Consider the following 21075-nt stretch of genomic DNA (forward strand, 5'->3'; position numbering starts at 1 on the left):
TCTCTTGTTGGACGTGGTCTTTAAATATCCGTATTTCCTTTCTTTGAGTCTCAACTCTCTTATCAATACTAGTGACTTGCCTCATTACTTCCTCCCTAGTAGAGTTGTTTTCCTTCCCCATTAATTCCAGGAATTCACTTCTCTGTTCCGCAAACTTTTCTTCTACCTCTTTCCCTTGCCGTACATATTCATTTTTCTGGTCCTCTAATCGCTTATTAAAATGTTCATTTTTTACCACCAGATCGCGTAACTGCCTACTGTGTTCGTCCATTCTCCGATTCGCTTCCTCCTTATTTTCCCTCATCTCCCTGCTTAATTCAGCTTTAGTTTGTTCTAACTGTTCTTTCAGTTCAGATTTAGTTTGTTCTAATTCACTTTTTATTTCAGTTTTACTGTCCTCTATCTTACTTAACATTAACTGCATCATTCCCATTAACTGATCATTATTATTATTTTCATTGTTAGTGTTTACTTCCGCTTCGCCCCCCATCCTACTATCATCTGACTCCATACTGACTTCTTTCTGCTTGCCTTCACTCTCCATACCACTTACACTTCTATCTTCAATTTCCTCTCCTAGACTACACAACTCTTCCTCTGAACTGAATACATTATTGCCTTTTATCGCCCGTCCACTGCGCAACATCCTCTCCTCTTTCGTCTGATCAGCCATGACCCTTCCCACAATCAAACACTCCTAATGAAACGTGGATATCCAAATTTTGCCCATAATACGAATTCTGATATCGTTACTGTCATTAACTGCTCCGTACTTAATGATTTTCTCGCCACACGTTGGAGCGGCATTTATGTGACTTCCCCTCTCGGAGAACAATCATCGAACGAGAAATGCAACCAAGCAAGCAAAGGGCGCCAATCTTTAAGTTGAGGACTTAAAGATAAAAATTTATAATCAAGCTTGGACGGACTCTTATCAAAGGGGTGGGGTGATAGTACACTAATCATTAAGCAGGAGAATTAGAAATCAAAAGGCTAATTAAGGCAGATTGATTAAAGTGAACTAGAAAAATACTATTTATTATATTTACTATAAATGACGACGGTTTAACGAGAACTGAATTTAAAATAGAAAATGAATTTAATAAAAAAATTGAATGACTCTACTTCGCGAAAACTTGCAATATCTTTAACTCGCTTGCTCACCATGTAGTCTTGTTCTGCTGGTCCTTGGAAAGCTTCCCTCCTTGTAGCTGGAACATCACCGGTCGTCTTTGAGATCTCTTCATCTGCAGCTAAGTACCATTCCTGCCTTGCAAATTGCACCCACCACTAATTGGAAGATGACTTCAAAACTAACACTCCCTATTATGCTTTATCCCATATATTGGAGATAAGCCCTAAGTCATAGTTAGAAGAACCACCTTGGGTTTTATGGAGAGGATACTCAATTAAGAATCCTTCCAACTTTACTGAAAATGTGCTCTGAAGTTTCATTTCTATCTGGTTTAATACTACCTATTGACTTAGACTGGTTCAAACCGGTCTCGTAGCCGAGCTGTACGTACTTCCTGATGAGAGTGGCTATACACCCCTCATTCAGAATTTCTAAGTATCGAGACGAAGAATCGAGTAGAGGATCAAGTAGAATAATGTAGAATAATATCGATCAGATCAATAAGAAAATCACGTAGAAGTCTCGTAGAAGATCCGTAGAAGATGAAGCCAAGAGCTCCAACACGCCCTTTTATAACCTTCTCTCGCGCTAATTACAGGTCGCTACACGTGGTCCAATCAGATGACACGTCTCTCCCCACTCCAGATATTAGAGTTGACGGGTCTTAACCATGATATCAACTGTTCTTCTATTAGTCCTTTCACTCAGTATCCATGGCAACATGACGCTCCTTTGAAAATATAGGCGGTGATCAGTTTGAATAATTCTGGTCGAAATACGGTAGCTTACGTTAGAACGCTTGAACACGTGCTCGCTTTTCCCAGAACTTGGTGTCTAAATTTGTCCTTCCTTCTTCCTCGGTGATGTGGCAGGATAGAGGAAATCTACTGCAAGTTAATTTTAACCGACTGTCGCAAGAATCTAAGTGAATATTAGGATATTCAGCCCTCGTTTACAAGTCGTAGTTACAAAGTAATGAAATGATAGTGAGCAAATGATTAAACATGAATTATAATACAATTACATACCAAGATAAATATCATGACGTTAAATTCCTGAATTAATTACACATAATAAAATTAACATAATTACCCTGTAACGTCTGGAACGTTACAAGGGTACCTTTTAACAAGGTTCAATTCAATGCCGCAATAATTGTGTTATTTTAGAACTACTAATATGTAAGTTGTTACCACATTTTTAGACAAGGACATTCATAAAAGTATATAAATTAGGACTGTCTGTAAGGCTTTATAAGATGTTAGACCCCTTTAAACAACAAGTATCATCATCATCATAATCATCATCATCATCATCATCATCATCATCATCATCATCATCATCAAGGCTTTATAAAGGCTTTATTATAAGAATATTACAACTACAGTCAGCCCTCTTGCTCATTTTTTGACGCATGTACCCACAATATTAATCCTCACATTTATAATTTTCCTTGAAAAACTACAATTAAGAGTAATCAAGATCCTGATTTATTATCTTTCAGGTTTGAGATTAAGGCTGAAGGTGCCCTTAAAAAAGGATGAAACATGTCCCTATAGTTTACTTTGTAAGTTTTAATTCTTAATTAAAATTACTCTTTATGTACCGGTATTGAATATGCGGAATTCAATAAACATTAATATTTCTTTGACTTTAATGTACAATTCAATACAGACCAAAATATGAGAATTATAACGTGTAAGTGGTATGTTCCGAGCTGTCAGTGGAGAGATGGCCTGGAATGACATTAATAGATGAATAAGTTTGAGTGATGTCTTTAAAAGTAGGAAAGATCACAATATGAATGTAAAGTTGGAATTCAAGAGGGCAACTTACCAAGGGAGTTGTTCAATAAATTTCCCATTTCTGTTCATTGATCATATCGTTATACACACTCATCTGTTCCATCTGCCTCCAATGCTATCTGATGTAGTGGTAGGCCAATAGCCAGGCACAGAGCTATTCCGCATCTACCAAGCATGAATTTCTGTTGGTTACAACATATAAACTTCATTCTCTGTTCCATTTTGACTTTGACATAAAATGATTTTATTCCGTATGGTATGTGACACTTTGAGTTTCCACCTATTCATACTTTGTCACTATTCATGTTAAATAGCTACATACATATTTTATAGGACATGTTTTATAGGCCTGCATTGTTGGATGCGCTTGAGAACGGTTGGCTGTTGAGAGAGCTCTTGCATTATTGTAGTGATAAAGTAGTGAAAACCTATTGAAATAGCTTAATTTTGTGTATATCTGATTCATTTAGTGCTGTTTATATAGTGGTGTTTAGTGCTTGTTGGTAGAAATTGGGAGTAGTAATAATTATTTAAATTTTGTAACAGGTAATTCAGTTGGTCTTCAGTAAATTACGTTTTCTAGGTTAAGTAGGCTAGCTAGGTGCACCTTGTTTCGAATTTAGGTTTAGGTAATACTTTAGGTAACAATATTAACTTTAAAAATATTTGTAAATATCTGTAGGTTCGTTGGTTGTACTTACAAAGGCAGATTATCATAAGGAATAGTACCGTAACTTCTCCGGTATTGCGTATAGATATACGTTCAAACTATCGCGAAGGTAATAATTTACTACATTAAAAAACACGATACGCCTGTAAAGTTCCATTTAAAAAGAAGTTAAAGAGATTACACGGTAATAGTTAACAGTCGTATTGTTAATGGTTATTGTCGCTCCTCATATTCAAATATTGCATTGTTGGCTACAGTCGTGAACAAAGGGTGAAGTGTAGTCAAGTAAATATAAATAAAAGTCAGCTGACCTTGTATTCCATTCATTTGTACTTCTGAGTAGGTAGTTAGTATCCGTAATTTATATTTCGCTCCCTCAATCTTTCAGTATTTATGAGCGGTTAGCTAATAATAATAAAGTTCATATATCCCAGTAATTGCAGTTCAAGTCTCTGGAGTACCGGTAGTAATAGTAGTAGTAGTAGTAGTAGTTTTGACAGAAATATTTGAGAAATTATTATAGACAACCTCGTATTTTTCAGTAGGCCTAATTAAGGACACTTTTTTTTTCTCTGTCCCGTGGAGTAGGGAAAATAACACTAGGTAACAAATTTAAACTTTTCTTTTGCATCTGGTTTGTAAATGGGTGGATTTACCTAATTTTGGGGTGCTGAATACACTGGTAAAATCAGGTTTTCTCTATGACGTCACATTTCCTAGGTATACAACAGAATAAAAAACGGCAATAGCGAAAATTGACACAATTAAGTCAAACAAAAATACACATTCAGAACGTTTGAAATCAATACTGTTTTGTATGTATATATGGGCATGATACCAATGAAAGGTCCAAATTAGTTCAGAAGATATTTTTACCTTTAATCGTCTTAAACCAAAAAATGCGACGACGGAGCTCTTCTTTTGTTTGCCGTTTCACAACTCTCCCTAACAAGACCCCAGCAGTAGTCACCCATCATCGAAGGGTTCCAATGGCCTTGGTAACGGTGTTCCATGGTAAGAATGTCTTGGTGAAAGTGTTCACCATGCTCATCGCTTACGGCTCCCAAATTTTCCGGGAAGAAATCAAGGTGAGAATGTAAAAAGTGAATTTTAAGCGACATTCTACACCCCATGTTCTTATAGTTGTCCAACAGATCATTCACAATGGTAACATAGTTTTTGTCTTTCCTGTTACCCAAAAAGCCCTTGACAATTGCTTTAAAAGAAGACTAAGCAGTTAATTGGATATCTGTGAGTTTGGTATCAAAGGTTGGGTCTTTCAGCAATTTTCTTATTTGTGGTCCAACAAATATACCTCTTTCAGCTTTGCCTCACTTAATTTGGGAAACTTTTCTTTTAAGTGATTGAAGGCCTCACCTTCTTTATCCAGAGCTTTTACAAAGTTCTTGATAAAGCCCAAGTTGATATGAAGGGGAGGCAAAATGATTTTATCGGGCTCAACCAATGGGGTATTGTTCACATTTACGTCTCCAGGAACATATGACTTCCTTATAGGCCATTCCTTGACTGTATAGTGGTTCTTGGTGTCACAGCTGTCCCAAAGGGCCCCAGGGGCTCTGACCTTTGGAGCGTGGGTTGGCGACCACGGGGCCCTTAGCTGAGTCCTGGCATTGCTTCCACTTACTTGTGCCAGGCTCCTCACTTTAATCTATCCTATCCGACCTCACTCGGTCAACTCTTGCTCTTTTCCGACCCCGACGCTATTAGGTTTGCGAGGGCTAGGGAGTCTTTCATTTTCACGCCCTTCGTGGCCCTTGTCTTCCTTTGGCCGATACTGTCATTTGTCGAAGTGTCAGACCCCTTCCATTTTTTCCCTCTGATTAGTGTTTAATAGAGGATGGTTGCCTAGTTGTACTTCCTCTTAAAACAACAACCACCACCACCACCTGTCCCAAAGGCACAAAAAGCAGCAGTATTTCGTGAATTCAGCCTGTAAACCTGTAAGGAGTGCAACAACTTTTAAATCACAGCAAAGCTATCATTCATGATCCTTATATTTGATTGCCTCTAGCAGCAAAACCATGGCTTCATAAGTTTCTTTCATGTCTACTCCGTAAGCCAAAGGTACCGATGGAAATGCATTGCCATTATGCAGTAGTACTGCTTTCAAGCTGGTTTTACTGGAGTCAATAAATAGTTGCCACTCCTGTGGATTATGTTGTACACCTAGCTGCATCATCAGACCATTGACATCTCTACATACAAACATTGAATTCTGCATATCGAAATATTGAGCGAAGGAAGCACCTCTTGATCTGAAACAGGAAATTTTTGTCCCTGGAGCTAGAAGATTCCGTTGCTGCAGTCTCGACCCCAAGAGTTCAGCTTGCTGTTTCGAAAGCTTTAGATCGCGAACCAAATCGTTCAATAGGGAACATGCATGATCCGGGGTTTTAATTAAAAATATGCTAATCTGATTCAAAATTTCATGCAGAATTCAAAAATGTGATCAGAATGTACAAATAATAACTCCAAACGTGATAAAAATCTACGAAAATGTCACGTCACGCAAGCACGCGATCTCATTGGTCTGACGTCATCGTACAGGTTGACTGAATTAGCAGACGAAATAACACATAGTGTGCTGTGAGAAGCAGGATACACTTCGCGTATTTCTACTTTACGTTAGTGTCTAGTATGGTTAAATTCGAGGTCTATACATTGGATAATAATCTGAGTGGTATATTTTAGACTTAAAATGAATCCTGCGCAGTCAGTGAGGCAGAAAACTTATAAATGGTGTAGAGTTCCGATGTGCAATAGCACATCGCATACCATACCAAACAAATTGTTTATAAATGTTCCAAAGACGCTCAAACTAGGAAGAAATGGATTTTGGCGAGCCGGAGAAATGTTGGTGATATATCGGAAAAGTCTACAGTTTATTTTTTTAAAAATATTTTAACGTAAGATGAATTTGTTTGAATTTTCAAATCACTTTTCCATGTCAGCTGTTCTAGTGGTAAAACTTTAAATTTTAATGTATGATGCTTTATTTAAATGCTTCAATTACATCTTGGAATATGAAAGTAATAAACAGTGCATTAAATAATGCTGATTATTAAAGTATTCTCCAAACCTAACCTATGTTTTGGGTGATCCATGTCAAGATAATAAATCAAAGGGGTTATGAACCATTTTGACAGCTCTAATTCTACCAATATATGTTGGCATGGGACAGTTATGTACGTCTTTATTGAAGAGCTTAATTGGTAAAGAAATTTAGGCTATATCTAAATACTCTATAATGTAACAAAGAATAGGCGTGTACATCATGAAAGGAAACAACGTGAATTTAACAAATGTATAACTCTACACAGAACCAATGCTTGTCTGTTGGGGTCTTATAAGTTAACAATGCTCAGTTATAATAATTATCATAATATTAATGAAATAAATAACATAATTGCACACAGGTGAAAATAGTGATTTAGGTGTTTAAAATATTATCCAACTTAGCCTAAGTTTTAGGTTATACAAGCCAAGTCAATAAACCGAAGGGTAAAAATACCGCGCGAGTTGGCCGTGCGGTTAGGAGCGCGCAGCTGTGAGCTCGCATCCGGGAGATAGTGGGTTTTGAACCCCACTGCCGGCAGCCCTGAAGATGGTTTTCCGTGGTTTCCCATTTTCACACCAGGCAAATGCTGAGGCTGTACCTAAGGCCACGGCCGCTTTGTTCCCATTCCTATGCCTTTCCTGTCCCATCGTCGCCATAAGACCTATATGTGACGGTGTGACGTAAAGCAAAAAAAAAAAGTAAAAGTCACAGCACCCAAAGACATTCCTGTATTGAACGACTAAAATGTCACCAGGACACTTTTCTTTCCTGATATGTTCAGCTTGTTAAAAGCCAAATGTAATTAATGTTATTGGCTTCACGCCCCGCTAACTACTTCTACGATTTTCGGAGACGCCGATGTGCAGGAATTTAGTCCTGCAGGAGTTCTTTTACGTGCCAGTAAATCTACCGACACGAGGCTGACGTATTTGAGCACCTTCAACTACCACCGGACTGAACCAAGTTGGGGTCAGAAGGCCAGCACCTCAACAGTCTGAACCACTCAGCCCGACTTGTGAAAACTAGATGAAGTCATATTTATCTTTATCGTGTTTAACTTTTTCCCTCCACAAAGATATTTAATTCTCTTTCATGGGCCCTGGAAGTGGGTAGGCCAGTTGTCCCAACCATAAATATATATATTTTTTGGGAATGATAGATTATAGCCCTATAGTACTATGATCTTTCTTTCTTTCCTTCTTTCTTTCTTTCCTTCTTAATCAGTTTATCCTTCAGGGTTGGTTTTCTCTCGGACTCAGCGAGGGATTTCACCTCTACCACTTCAAGGGCAGTGTCCTGGAACGTTGAGACTTTGAGTATGGTGATGAAACTGGTGAGGAGGGCCATTACCTCGCCCAGGCGGCCTCACCTGTTATGCTCAACAGGGGCCTTTTTTGGAGGATGGGAGGATCGGAAGGGATAGACAAGGAAGAGGGAAGGAAACGGCCGTGGCCTTAGGTGCCTGGAGGAGAAGTAGGAAAATACGAAAAACCACTTCGAGGATGGCTGAGGTGGGATTCGAAACCCTTCTGCTCAGTTGACCTCCCGAGGCTGAGCCGAGGCTGAGTAGACCCCGTTCCAGTCCTCGTACTATTTGTTTTCAACTTTCATGGCAGAGCCGGGAATCGAAACCGGGCCTCCGGGAGTGGCACACATTAACCACTACACCACAGAAGCGGACTAGTACTATAATGCTACCTATATGTTTATGTTAGTGCTGAAATCCGATTTCTTACTTTACTAATGCTGAAAGCCCGAAAATGTAATGTTATTCTTTAATAGGGGAATCGGTCTAGAAGGAAATGTTGAAAGTGATGTGATATCTATCCAGGTTCGTTGTTATCCTAATACTATGGGTTACAGTACATTGCACGTATATAAAAGACGCCACTTACAAACTTGCTTGTTATCCGCGAATTTCTGCGGCCACAAAAGTCACATTTTTCAAGAATGATGACATCTACACATGGTAGATTGTCTGACTGTGCTATTTCGAACCTTTCTTCTGTCATTTCGAAGTTACTCGCGATCATGAATAATAAACAATCGGCTTTTAGCAACGGCTGATGCACAACGGCTGGTAGAGCTCCATGCGGTACTGGATCGTGACGTCACAGCGCGCCGCTTACGTCAGAGGCCGTTTCACTCGCCTTGCGGAAAGGCACTATTAAACATTTTTTTAATGGTAGAAAACAAGGCAACATACCACAATGTAATACGTTTACGTACTATTTCATTGGTGTACTTTTCAAAAAAAATATTTTTGAAAATTATGCATGTTCCCAATTCCTCTTGATTAAAGAGCTGAGGTGAAGTGTCATTATATTTAGGGCAGTGCTCTTCTATATGTTCAGTACTTTCTGATTCACGTGGCATGGTGTCTGGTTCCGTGGCTTTTAAGTTACAGACAGGAACAGGCAACCCCTCATCATGGGGCACAGGCAAATACACTGAAGATACATTTGGATACTTTATTTTATGTCTAGTTTTGCTTGAATGTCCCGAAATATTTGTAAGACAGAAGTAACAGTCTGAATAATGGTCTTTAGGCTCACACCACACCATCGGAACAGCGATTGGCATGGCTCGGCATTTTCCTTTCAACCACTCGGTTAAGGTTGTAGTACAGGTTATGCAGGCAATATGAGGTGCAAAATTTTTATATTGATCACCAACAGGACAATCAAAATACAATTTATATGCCTTCTTAATCAAATCAGTGATTGGTTTTCTTTGGGCTTTTGGAGTGAATTTCCCACACACATAACAAAAGTTGTCGGGGTGGTTTAGACAGCAACGAGATTTACTAGTTGCCATTTTTCTTAGTGTAAGTTTTAAACACAAAAAGTTTGCACTATCTTTCACAGGAAACACTCACTGAGGATCTCTTTCACACCACTGGATTACCACACCAACCATTTACTGACGATTTGTAGATCTTCTAGCTCTCCTCTGCAAATCAATAAGAAACAATTAGACATCAAAACAGAAGAACAGCAAAAAGCGTAATACTGAATACAAAAATAAAAAACGTTTAAAAACTCAAAAATGGTATGTGCCAGAACATTTTGAAAGGTATATTCGGATTCTACACACCAAAATACATTCTAGCTGATGTATCACATTCCAGATGCAAAATGGCTGTTGACTAGTGTAATAGTAATCCACCAGCTGTAATAATCACATAACCACATTTCAGTAGAATTGTAGTGAAGATAAGGTATAATATATTAGACAGTATCTTGCCAGTTATATTCGTGTTTTTCTTCGTGTACGGCAATCCTTTTGATACTTAAGCATTTAACCAAACGCAGTGTAGTGTAGTGTAGGTACATTGTAGTATAGATACAGTACATTTAGATAGTGCTGTATCTTGCCTGCTATATTCGTGTGTTATCTTTCATGTGTATCTATTAGACCCTAATACTAATAATAATTTGTCTAAGCATTTAGCTTCGTTGGTAATCTTTGAGTACAGTAGTTCTTGCAAATTTCATTTCTGTTGTGCTTAGTAGTGACATACAGTACGGTACTGGTATCGTAATTAGGATACGTCTGAAAGTAGTTTAAAAATTACTGTAGTGTACTGTACAGTAGTATACGAGTAATATCCTATTAGAATTTAGTGTGCTTATTTTATTATTGTAAAATATTTGTGTAGTACTGGTGTAGTAGAGGTATCCGTAGAAACTCTTACTAAAATATTGTTGAAATTAGGATAGGCTTAATTGCAGTTTGGAATTGTGTAGTTCTTGTGTATTACTTTCGATATTCAGTAATTAACAGCAGCTTTTATCCTGTTAGGGGTTGTAGGATAAAAAAAAAATAGAGCACGACTAAGTAGTATTGTAGTGTAGTCGTATATTAATTACCTTATTGTTGTGTACTATCCCAGACAATATATCCCTCCGTAAAGAATGGCTAAGGAGCGCGAGTGTACTTATTGTGGGTGTGGTGAGGCGTTGAGGGGTATGAGGGAGGAGTTGGAAAGTTTGAAGGAGATAATTAGGATTCTCACAGAAGATAGGACTCCCTCAAACAATGTACAGGTTACAGTAGGTGTACAAGGGGGAGGGGAAGGAAAGGGAGGAGTTGTAGAAGACAGGTGGTCTAATGTTCTAAGGGGAAGGAGATTGCAGGCCAAGGGCTCTATTCAGGATCAGAATTCAGGACAGGTGTCTGTGCGAAATCGGTACGAGTCACTCCAGGTAGAACAACAGAGGGAAGAGATGAGGGACAGGGAACTGTTGCTGAGATGCATGGAAGTAGGAGGAAGGGAAAAGGTAGGAAAGGGAAATGTAGAGTAGGGGATAGGAAAAGACAGGTGGAACAGGCTCATGGGAAGGAGAAAAGGGAGGAGGAAGTAGCTTCTGCAGCTATCAGCAAAGATAGGGCTGACCAGGAGGGGAGGGGATCAAATGAGGTGGGTAGGGTTGAGGCTCTGGTCATGGGGGATTCCATCGTTAGACACGTGGGGAAAGTGTGTGGAGGAAAGGGAACCAGGGTAGAATGTTATCCAGGAATTAGGTTGAGGCAGATGTTGAGGAAAGTAGAAGAGAGGGAGGAGGGGAAGGAGAAGGTGGTAGTGTTTCACGTTGGTACCAACAACGTAAGGCAAGCTGATATAAGTACCAACATAGTTGGAGATGTGTGGGATCTGGTAAATGCAGCACGGGTGAAGTTTAAGAAAGCAGAGATTGTTATTAGTGGAATACTGTGTAGGAGGGATACTGACTGGAGGGTGATTGGGGATTTAAATGAGACTATGGAGTGGGTATGTGGGAAACTGGGAGTGAAATTTCTAGATCCTAATGGGTGGGTAGGAGATAGGGATCTGCGCTCGGATGGCCTTCATTTAAACCGCAGTGGTACAAGCGAATGGATTGGTCTAGGATTGTAGAATTTACAGACGCTGATCAGGCTGTTGAGTATTTTTATGCTCAGGTACACTCTGTATTTTGTGAAACGGTACCTATGAAGAATTTTCACACAAAGAAAAAGTATCCTCCGTGGTTTACTAAAGATATAATAAATAACTTGAAACTGAAGGAAATCCACAGAAAGCGAAGGAAACATTCAGAGTATAGTAGGGTAATATTTAACCAGTTAAGGAGAGAAACGAAACATATGATCAGTAAAGCGTATAAGAATTATATTTCTAAACTTGAAGAGAATATCAAAAGTGATGTTAATCAGTTCTGGAACTAGATAAAATGCAAAAGAAATACCAAGGAGGGTCTGCAACAGGGCATAAAATTTAACAATATCTCACTTAATAATAATAAAAGTATAGCTAATGGCTTTGCAACCTTTTTTGGATCGGTATATTCGAAACCTCCACCAACCTATGATACTCCTGATTCATCTGATGTATATGTTAATTATCCGTTATCCTTAGAATTAGTGGACGAAAAGGAATATAAGTTAGCTATTAAAAAATTAAAACCTAAAAGGTCATGTGGTGTTGATGGAATACCGCCATACGTACTGAAAGCATGTTCGAATTTGTTGGATTTTCCCTTACGAGCCTTATATAACATTATGGTAAAAGCGCAAACCTTTCCAAAATTATGGAAGATAGCGAAAGTGTGTCCAGTTTTTAAATGTGGGGACAGTAAAAATATTGAAAACTATCGCCCTGTTTGTATTTTGTGTGCACCAGCTAAAGTATTTGAGCAAATAATGTACACGCGTATATTTAATCATGTGAGGGTCGGTATATATATCAATCAGCATGGTTTTATGCCACGTAGATCAACTACGACTAATTTATTAAAATTTATACAATATGCTTATACCGTTTTGAATAATCGAGGACAGGTCGACGTAATATACACAGATTTTTCCAAAGCCTTCGACAAATTAGATCACGGCATTTTAATGAAAAAATTGTCATGCTTTGGTCTGACCCCTCCTTGGTTAAAACTGCTTGCATCTTATCTTAGTGCACGGAAACAATATGTTTACTATCATCAACATGAGTCTTTCACATACAATGTTACTTCTGGTGTACCGCAAGGGTCTAACCTTGGCCCTTTATTCTTTATTTTATATATTAATGATTTGTCCACTAGAATTAGGTTTTCTCACTGTTTATTATATGCTGATGATGTCAAACTTTATAAAGAGATAAAAAATGTTGATGATGTGTTGAAATTACAATATGATTTGGATTACTTATATGCATGGAGTATTGAAAACTGTTTGCAACTTAATATAAATAAATGCTGTTTCCTTCAGATTTCAAATAAGAAAAATACATTGAATTATAAATATAAAATTAATAATGAAGAACTCAAAGTTGTCCACTCTGTTAATGAATTAGGAGTAATTGTTACAAGAAATTTATCTTTCAAGGACTATATTAATACAATGGTTAATGATTCCTATAAGAAATTGGGTTTTATAATTAGAAATTCAAGAGATTTTTCTAACACGTATGCACTCACCTTATTATTCAATAGTATTGTCCGATCAAAACTTGAGTATTCATGTATAATTTGGTCTCCATGTTATAAATCTTACCAAAATCAAATTGAAAGGGTGCAGAAACGCTTTTTAAGATATATTTATTATAAAAAATATAAGATATTCCCCTTTAGAAATTATGTTTCATATGAATTTTTGTTGAATGAATTTAAATATGTATCGCTAGCCAGTAGGCGTGTAATAGCCCAGCAAATTTATCTCTATAAGATGGTTAATGCATTAATTGACGATAATAGTTCGCTTCACGAGTTATGTTTTAATGTTAGAAAAGGAAATTGAAGATTTCGGCAATTGTTTATTACTCCAGTCTCCAAAACTGTATTTTTTAAGAACTCTCCATTTATCAATTTGTGTGAAACATACAATAACTTAGTTAATAAGTATCATATAGATCTTGACTTTGCTTATGAATATGACACATATGTAAATATATTAAAAGAATTTTTCTCGTCGAAGTGATTTGTTTATATGTATAACATTTACATGATTTTGTTACAATTTTTTGTTTGATTTATTAACAGGCTTCTGTATACGATATATTGTTTCATCCATTTCATACAGAGCATTATCATCTCATTTACATAGCGTTTTCACATTTTCTTCTTTTTGGTATTTCTATGTTATTTGTTCAAATAATTTGTAAAAGCCACCTATAATTGGAGCATGTCTTTGTTGGTGGCACATGTATTAAATAAATTAATAAGTTAGGAAATTTGTTTGGAAGGGTAATAGGGAGGTACATTCAGGGAAACGGGATGGCCTAGGGAACGGTGATAAAGGAACAGGGAACTGGAAATCAAGTAGGGATGTCATGAAATTGTTAGTGTTGAACTGTAGAAGTATTGTAAAGAAAGGAATAGAATTAAGTAATTTAATAGATATATATTTACCAGATATTGTAATAGGAGTTGAATCATGGCTTAGAAATGATATAATGAATGCAGAAATTTTCTCATGGCACTGGAGTGTGTATCGTAGAGATAGGATAGGAAAGGTGGGAGGGGGAGTTTTCATTCTGGTGAAAGAAGAATTTGTAAGCTACGAAAAAGTTAAAGATGAGACACATGAAATTCTAGGTGTAAGGCTCATTTCTAAAGATAATAGGCAACTTGATATATTTGGAGTATACAGATCGGGAAAGGGTAGCACTGATGCAGATTGGGAATTATTTGATAGGATAGGCAGCTATGTGGGAAACGACATGGAAAGAAATGTGATTGTAGTGGGAGATCTGAATTTGCCAGATGTAAATTGGGAAGGAAATGCGAACGACAGGAAGCATGACCAACAAATGGCAAATAAGTTAATATGGGAAGGACAGCTGATTCAGAAAGTGATGGAACCAACCAGAGGGAAAAATATCCTGGATGTGGTGCTGATAAAACCAGATGAGCTCTATAGGGAAACTGAAGTAATAGATGGTATTAGTAATCATGAAGCTGTTTTTGTGGTAGTTAAAAATAAATGCGATAGAAAGGAAGGTCTTAAAAGTAGGACTGTTAGGCAGTACCATATGGCTGATAAAGCAGGTATGAGGCAGTTTCTAAAAAGTAACTATGATCGGTGGAAAACGGTAAATAAAAATGTAAACAGACTCTGGGATGGGTTTAAAGAAATTGTTGAGGAATGCGAAAAAAAGGTTTGTACCTTTAAGGGTGGTAAGGAATGGCAAAGATCCACCTTATTATAATAGAGAAATAAAGAGACTAAGAAGGAGGTGCAGACTGGAAAGAAATAGAGTTAGAAGTGGCTGTGGAAGTAAGGAGAAATTGAAGGAACTTACTAGAAAATTGAACCTAGCAAAGAAGGCAGCTAAGGATAACATGATGGCAAGCATAATTGGCAGTCATACAAATTTTAGTGAAAAATGGAAGGGTATGTATAGGTATTTTAAGGCAGAAACAGGTTCCAAGAAGGACATTCCAGGAATAATTAATGAACAAGGGGAGTGTGTATGTGAGGATCTTCAAAAGGCAGAAGTATTCAGTCAGCAGTATGTAAAGATTGTTGGTTACAAGGATAATGTCGAAATAGAGGAAGAGACTAAGGCCAAAGAAGTAATAAAATTTACATATGATAACAATGACATTTACAATAAGATACAAAAGTTGAAAACTAGAAAAGCGGCTGGAATTGATCAGATTTCTGGGGATATACTAAAGACAATGGGTTGGAATATAGTACCATATCTGAAGTACTTATTTGATTATTGTTTGGTCGAAGGAGCTATACCAGATGAATGGAGAGTTGCTATAGTAGCCCCTGTGTATAAAGGAAAGGTTGATAGACATAAAGCTGAAAATTACAGGCCAGTAAGTTTGACATGCATTGTATGTAAGCTTTGGGAAGGCATTCTTTCTGATTATATTAGACATGTTTGTGAAATTAATAACTGGTTCGATAGAAGGCAATTCGGTTTTAGGAAAGGTTATTCCACTGAAGCTCAACTTGTAGGATTCCAGCAAGATATAGCAGATATCTTGGATTCTGGAGGTCAAATGGACTGTATCGTGATTGACATGTCTAAAGCATTTGATAGGGTGGATCATGGGAGACTACTGGCAAAAATGAGTGCAATTGGACTAGACAAAAGAGTGACTGAATGGGTTGCTATATTTCTAGAAAATAGATCTCAGAGAGTTAGAGTAGGTGAAGCTTTGTCTGACCCTGTAATAGTTGAGAGGGGAGTTCCTCAGGGCAGTGTTATCGGACCTTTATGTTTTCTTATATATATAAATGATATGAGTAAAGGAGTGGAATCGGAGGTAAGGCTTTTTGCGGATGATGTTATTCTCTATAGAGTGATAAATAAGTTACAAGATTGTGAGCAACTGCAACGTGACCTCGAAAATGTTGTGAGATGGACAGCAGGCAATGGTATGTTGATAAACGGGGCCAAAAGTCAGGTTGTGAGTTTCACAAATAGGAAAAGTCCTCTCAGTTTTAATTACTGCGTTGATGGGGTGAAAGTTCCTTTTGGGGATCATTGTAAGTATCTAGGTGTTAATATAAGGAAAGATCTTCACTGGGGTAATCACATAAATGGGATTGTAAATAAAGGGTACCGATCTCTGCACATGGTTATGAGGGTGTTTAGGGGTTGTAGTAAGGATGTAAAGGAGAGTGCATATAAGTCTCTGGTAAGACCCCAACTAGAATATGGTTCCAGTGTATGGGACCCTCACCAGGATTACCTGATTCAAGAACTGGAAAAAATCCAAAGAAAAGCAGCTCGATTTGTTCTGTGTGATTTCCGACAAAAGAGTAGCATTACAAAAATGTTGCAATGTTTGGGTTGGGAAGAATTGAGAGAAAGAAGAAGAGCTGCTCGACTAAGTGGTATGTTGATATAGACGTTGATTCCCATAGGGAATCTGAAATATTTCTCCTGAATGAGCAAATTTATAATACCAGCGTATTGGTAGGTGTGCTAGGTACCAACTGATGAGCCCACCCTAGCACACGAGGGCGAAACGCTTGCAACCAAGAATGAGCTAGCTGGAAAATTTATAATGTCCAATAACGGACCATTTATATTGGTATTATAAATTTGCTCATTCAGGAGAAATATTTCAGATTCCCTATGGGAATCAACATCTATATCATCTGATGGCCAAGCAGGCATCAATTTTTAGTGATGAGACAAAGTCTCTTAGTGCATTGGCACTGCCGGTGGCTCCAGTTAGCCTACGCAGTGGCCTCCACGGTATGCACTAGCCAGCGTATTGGTAGGTGTGCTAGGTACCAACTGATGAGCCCACCCTAGCACACGAGGGCGAAACACTTGCAACCAAGAATGAGCTAACTGGAAAATTTATAATGTCCAATAACGGACCATTTATATTGGTATTATAAATTTGCTCATTCAGGAGAAATATTTCAGATTCCCTATGGGAATCAACATCTATATCATCTGATGGCCAAGCAGGCATCAATTTTTAGTGATGAGACAAAGTCTCTTAGTGCATTGGCACTGCCGGTGGCTCCAGTTAGCCTACGCAGTGGCCTCCACGGTATGCACTAGCCAGCGTATTGGTAGGTGTGCTAGGTACCAACTGATGAGCCCACCCTAGCACACGAGGGCGAAACGCTTGCAACCAAGAATGAGCTAGCTGGAAAATTTATAATGTCCAATAACGGACCATTTATATTGGTATTATAAATTTGCTCATTCAGGAGAAATATTTCAGATTCCCTATGGGAATCAACATCTATATCATCTGATGGCCAAGCAGGCATCAATTTTTAGTGATGAGACAACTCTTAGTGCATTGGCACTGCCGGTGGCTCCAGTTAGCCTACGCAGTGGCCTCCACGGTATGCACTAGCCAGCGTATTGGTAGGTGTGCTAGGTACCAACTGATGAGCCCACCCTAGCACACGAGGGCGAAACGCTTGCAACCAAGAATGAGCTAGCTGGAAAATTTATAATGTCCAATAACGGACCATTTATATTGGTATTATAAATTTGCTCATTCAGGAGAAATATTTCAGATTCCCTATGGGAATCAACATCTATATCATCTGATGGCCAAGCAGGCATCAATTTTTAGTGATGAGACAAAGTCTCTTAGTGCATTGGCACTGCCGGTGGCTCCAGTTAGCCTACGCAGTGGCCTCCACGGTATGCACTAGCCAGCGTATTGGTAGGTGTGCTAGGTACCAACTGATGAGCCCACCCTAGCACACGAGGGCGAAACGCTTGCAACCAAGAATGAGCTAGCTGGAAAATTTATAATGTCCAATAACGGACCATTTATATTGGTATTAAGTGGTATGTTCCGAGCTGTCAGCGGAGAGATGGCGTGGAATGACATTAGTAGACGAATAGTTTTGAATGGCGTTTATAAAAGTAGGAAAGATCACAATATGAAGATAAAGTTGGAATTCAAGAGGACAAACTGGGGCAAATATTCATTTATAGGAAGGGGAGTTAGGGATTGGAATAACTTACCAAGGGAGATGTTCAATAAACTTCCAATTTCTTTGAAATCATTTCGGAAAAGGCTACGAAAGCAACAGATAGGGAATCTGCCACCTGGGCGACTGCCCTAAATGCAGATCAGTATTGATTGATTGAAATTATAATCTACAAAGATCTTCATTGGGGCAATCACATAAACAGGATTGTAAATAAAGGTTAACAGATCTCTTCATATGGGCATGAGAGTATTTAGGGGTTGTAATAAAGATGTAAATGAGAGAAGGGCATATGTATCACTCATAAGATCAGATATTTTCTGGGAAATCGCACCATGACATTCTATTGGCTACTGTAAATTTCACTCAATGGCGTACTATGGCTTGAAGTTATAAACATATATGGAGTAAGCCAAATGTTCAGTTTGTTCCTATTCACACCCTGAAGCAGCAGTGCACTCCCTGGAAACCTTTGGCTTACTTCTCTGTCAGGGACCAAGGTCAAGTGTGAATTTCATGTTTTGAGTTGCAGTATCCAAAGCAAGTAAGGTCGGGGATGTAATCTATCATTCTTACAGTACTGTACTTCACCATGCACATGCCTTTTTCATTACATATTGTTTTATTTTCTGGGAAATTGTGTGTGTTATTATATTGGCTACTTTAAATTTCATATATATGGAGTATATTCAGCTGGAAATGGAGTATTATTTTGTGAGGTTGTGTGTGTGTGTGTGTGTGTGTGTGCGTGTGTGCGTGTGTGCGTGCGTGTGTGCGTGTGTGTGTGTTATCATCAAAATGACATGATCTTTTAAGCAAGTCAGAACCTTGGAAGAAAGACTTTGAATTATCAAAGAATTTGAGAAAAATCTTTCCAGAAAGAAAATTGACATTGCTAAATGAATGGATTTAGCACCATCAACATTAAATTCCTTTGTGAGTAGGAACATGAAATATGTGACCAAATAGAAAAACATGGAACGTGCTCAAAGAAAAGAAAGACTGGGAAAGAATCTACATACACAGAGTTGGAGGTTGTACTCTTTGCCTGGTATCAACAAGTTTGAGCATCAAATATTCTTATGGATGATAGCATCTTATGAGAGAAAGCCCTCAAAGTCATGGAAAGAATGAACATCAAGAATTTCTCAGCTTCCAACGAATGGATCTTCCACTTAGTCACATGACAAATCAGCTGCGGTAATGCAGGAGGCAGCTGATACAAAACCACTTAAATGTGCTAATACCATTTTTTGCCTAAATGAAGTATAGATTTAAATAACTATTTTGTGTGTTGATTTAAAGCAGGTAAATAAATACAGTATTACAGTACAGGGAATGCTCAGGCTTTTTAGCCAATCAAACTTCTCTAGCAAGTGACCTGGCAACACTGCCATGAAAATGCTGTTTTATCTGGTTCAGGGAATAAAGTACAGTAACATGGAAAATTATGAAATATTTCCTTGGAAATGGACTTAAGTCAAATATCGCAGTAAAAGGAAAGAAATCATTGAATGTCGCAGTGCAAGGGTTAATAAAATAATACAGCGGAACCTCAATTAATTTTTTTGGTGGGATCGCAAAGAAATACCCAATGAATGTGGGAAATACCAGTTATAAAGCAATTGCTAACATAATACTGATAAATAACGCACATATAATTATACACGCAATTAAAACAGCTAACGATAAAAATGTATTACACATTTTATACCTTTTTATGAATAATAAGCTAGCAGATGAGAGTTCTGATGTAGATACGTCAGGTACAGAACTGTGGTTGGAAAACTTGCCAGCGCTAATCAAGGGATACGAACCCCGAGATATTTACAATGCAGATGAAATGGGTCTCTTATACAATTACCTTCCCGTCAATAAAGAGTCGTGTTATGGTGGGGGAAGAGTAAAAAATTACACGACTGTTCTTTCGTGTTGTAGCAATGACAGATCTGATAATCATGTGCCTATTGTTAAAGGAAAATTTCACAAATTAAGTATTGATTAGGTTGACCTTAAATAAGAAAGTATTTTGTAACTGATAACTATCAGTATGGATCACAATGAAATTTGTAATGATTCAGAAACCCAGGTGTTTAAAAAACATTCCATAAATAAAAGTTCAATTTTTCCAATACAAAATCTTGGGTGACCACTGATATTTCTGTAGGATTTCTTAACAGACTGGATGCTTCCATGGGGATCCAGGGAAGGAGACAACTGTGCTGCCCATCCAATGGACCTTACACTCCTTCATAACATAAAGAATGTGTTTTCCCCCCAAATACCACTAGTATCCTGCAACCACTAGATGCAGGCATTGTATAGTGTTTCAAGCAGTGTTGCTGGAAGCAACTGGTGCAGAGCGCCATGTGTTTTATGGACACTTAAATGAAAGCAGAAATGAAAATCAACGCCCTGCGGGCAATTCATTTTGTAACGTTGACTTGACATCAGATCTCGCCAGGCACAATTCATAACTGTTTCCAGAAATGTGGCTACTATATACTGATATTGTTGTTGATTAGGGGCCTATGTGTGATAATAGGGAAAAGCTGGACATGAACGACGTGGAATTTGATACGTATGTGTCAATAGACAATGGCCTCCCCATACGTTCTGCTTTCAGTTTAGAGGAGTTGTGTGGCAACACCGCACCATCAGCTGATGAATGTGCTCCACGTGACAGCGAGAGTGAAGATAAGAAATGTATTACAGAACTATTTAAAATTGTTATATTTGAATCCGCCTTGTCAATACACTTATTAATGAAAGAAAACTATTTATTTAACCATACATATTTTGGGAAGTCAACCATTCCCTTCATCAGTGGTCAGTACAAAGAATAAAAACAATATAACACTACCTTTTGTTTTTACAATTCAAAGAAGTATTGTTCCAATTTATCAACAGTGAAGACAAGGTCAAACCACTGCTGAACATTTTCAAAGCTCTGGCACATTTACATTTATGCTCATGA

At 37.9% G+C, this 21075-nt stretch overlaps 1 protein-coding gene across 1 annotated transcript in view; it reads right to left on the reverse strand.

Moving 5' to 3' along the window:
- LOC136877747 (uncharacterized) overlaps positions 1–21075 on the reverse strand; it is a 110866-nt gene that overhangs the window by 87623 nt on the left and 2168 nt on the right. The window contains exon 2 of the mRNA XM_068228732.1: positions 9568–9641. Coding sequence (XP_068084833.1) covers positions 9568–9608 — 41 coding nt within the window. The 5' untranslated portion in view covers positions 9609–9641. The remainder of the gene's footprint in view (positions 1–9567; positions 9642–21075) is intronic.

Source organism: Anabrus simplex, chromosome 7 (assembly GCF_040414725.1).
Source record: "Anabrus simplex isolate iqAnaSimp1 chromosome 7, ASM4041472v1, whole genome shotgun sequence".
NCBI classification, from domain to species: Eukaryota; Metazoa; Arthropoda; class Insecta; order Orthoptera; family Tettigoniidae; genus Anabrus; species Anabrus simplex.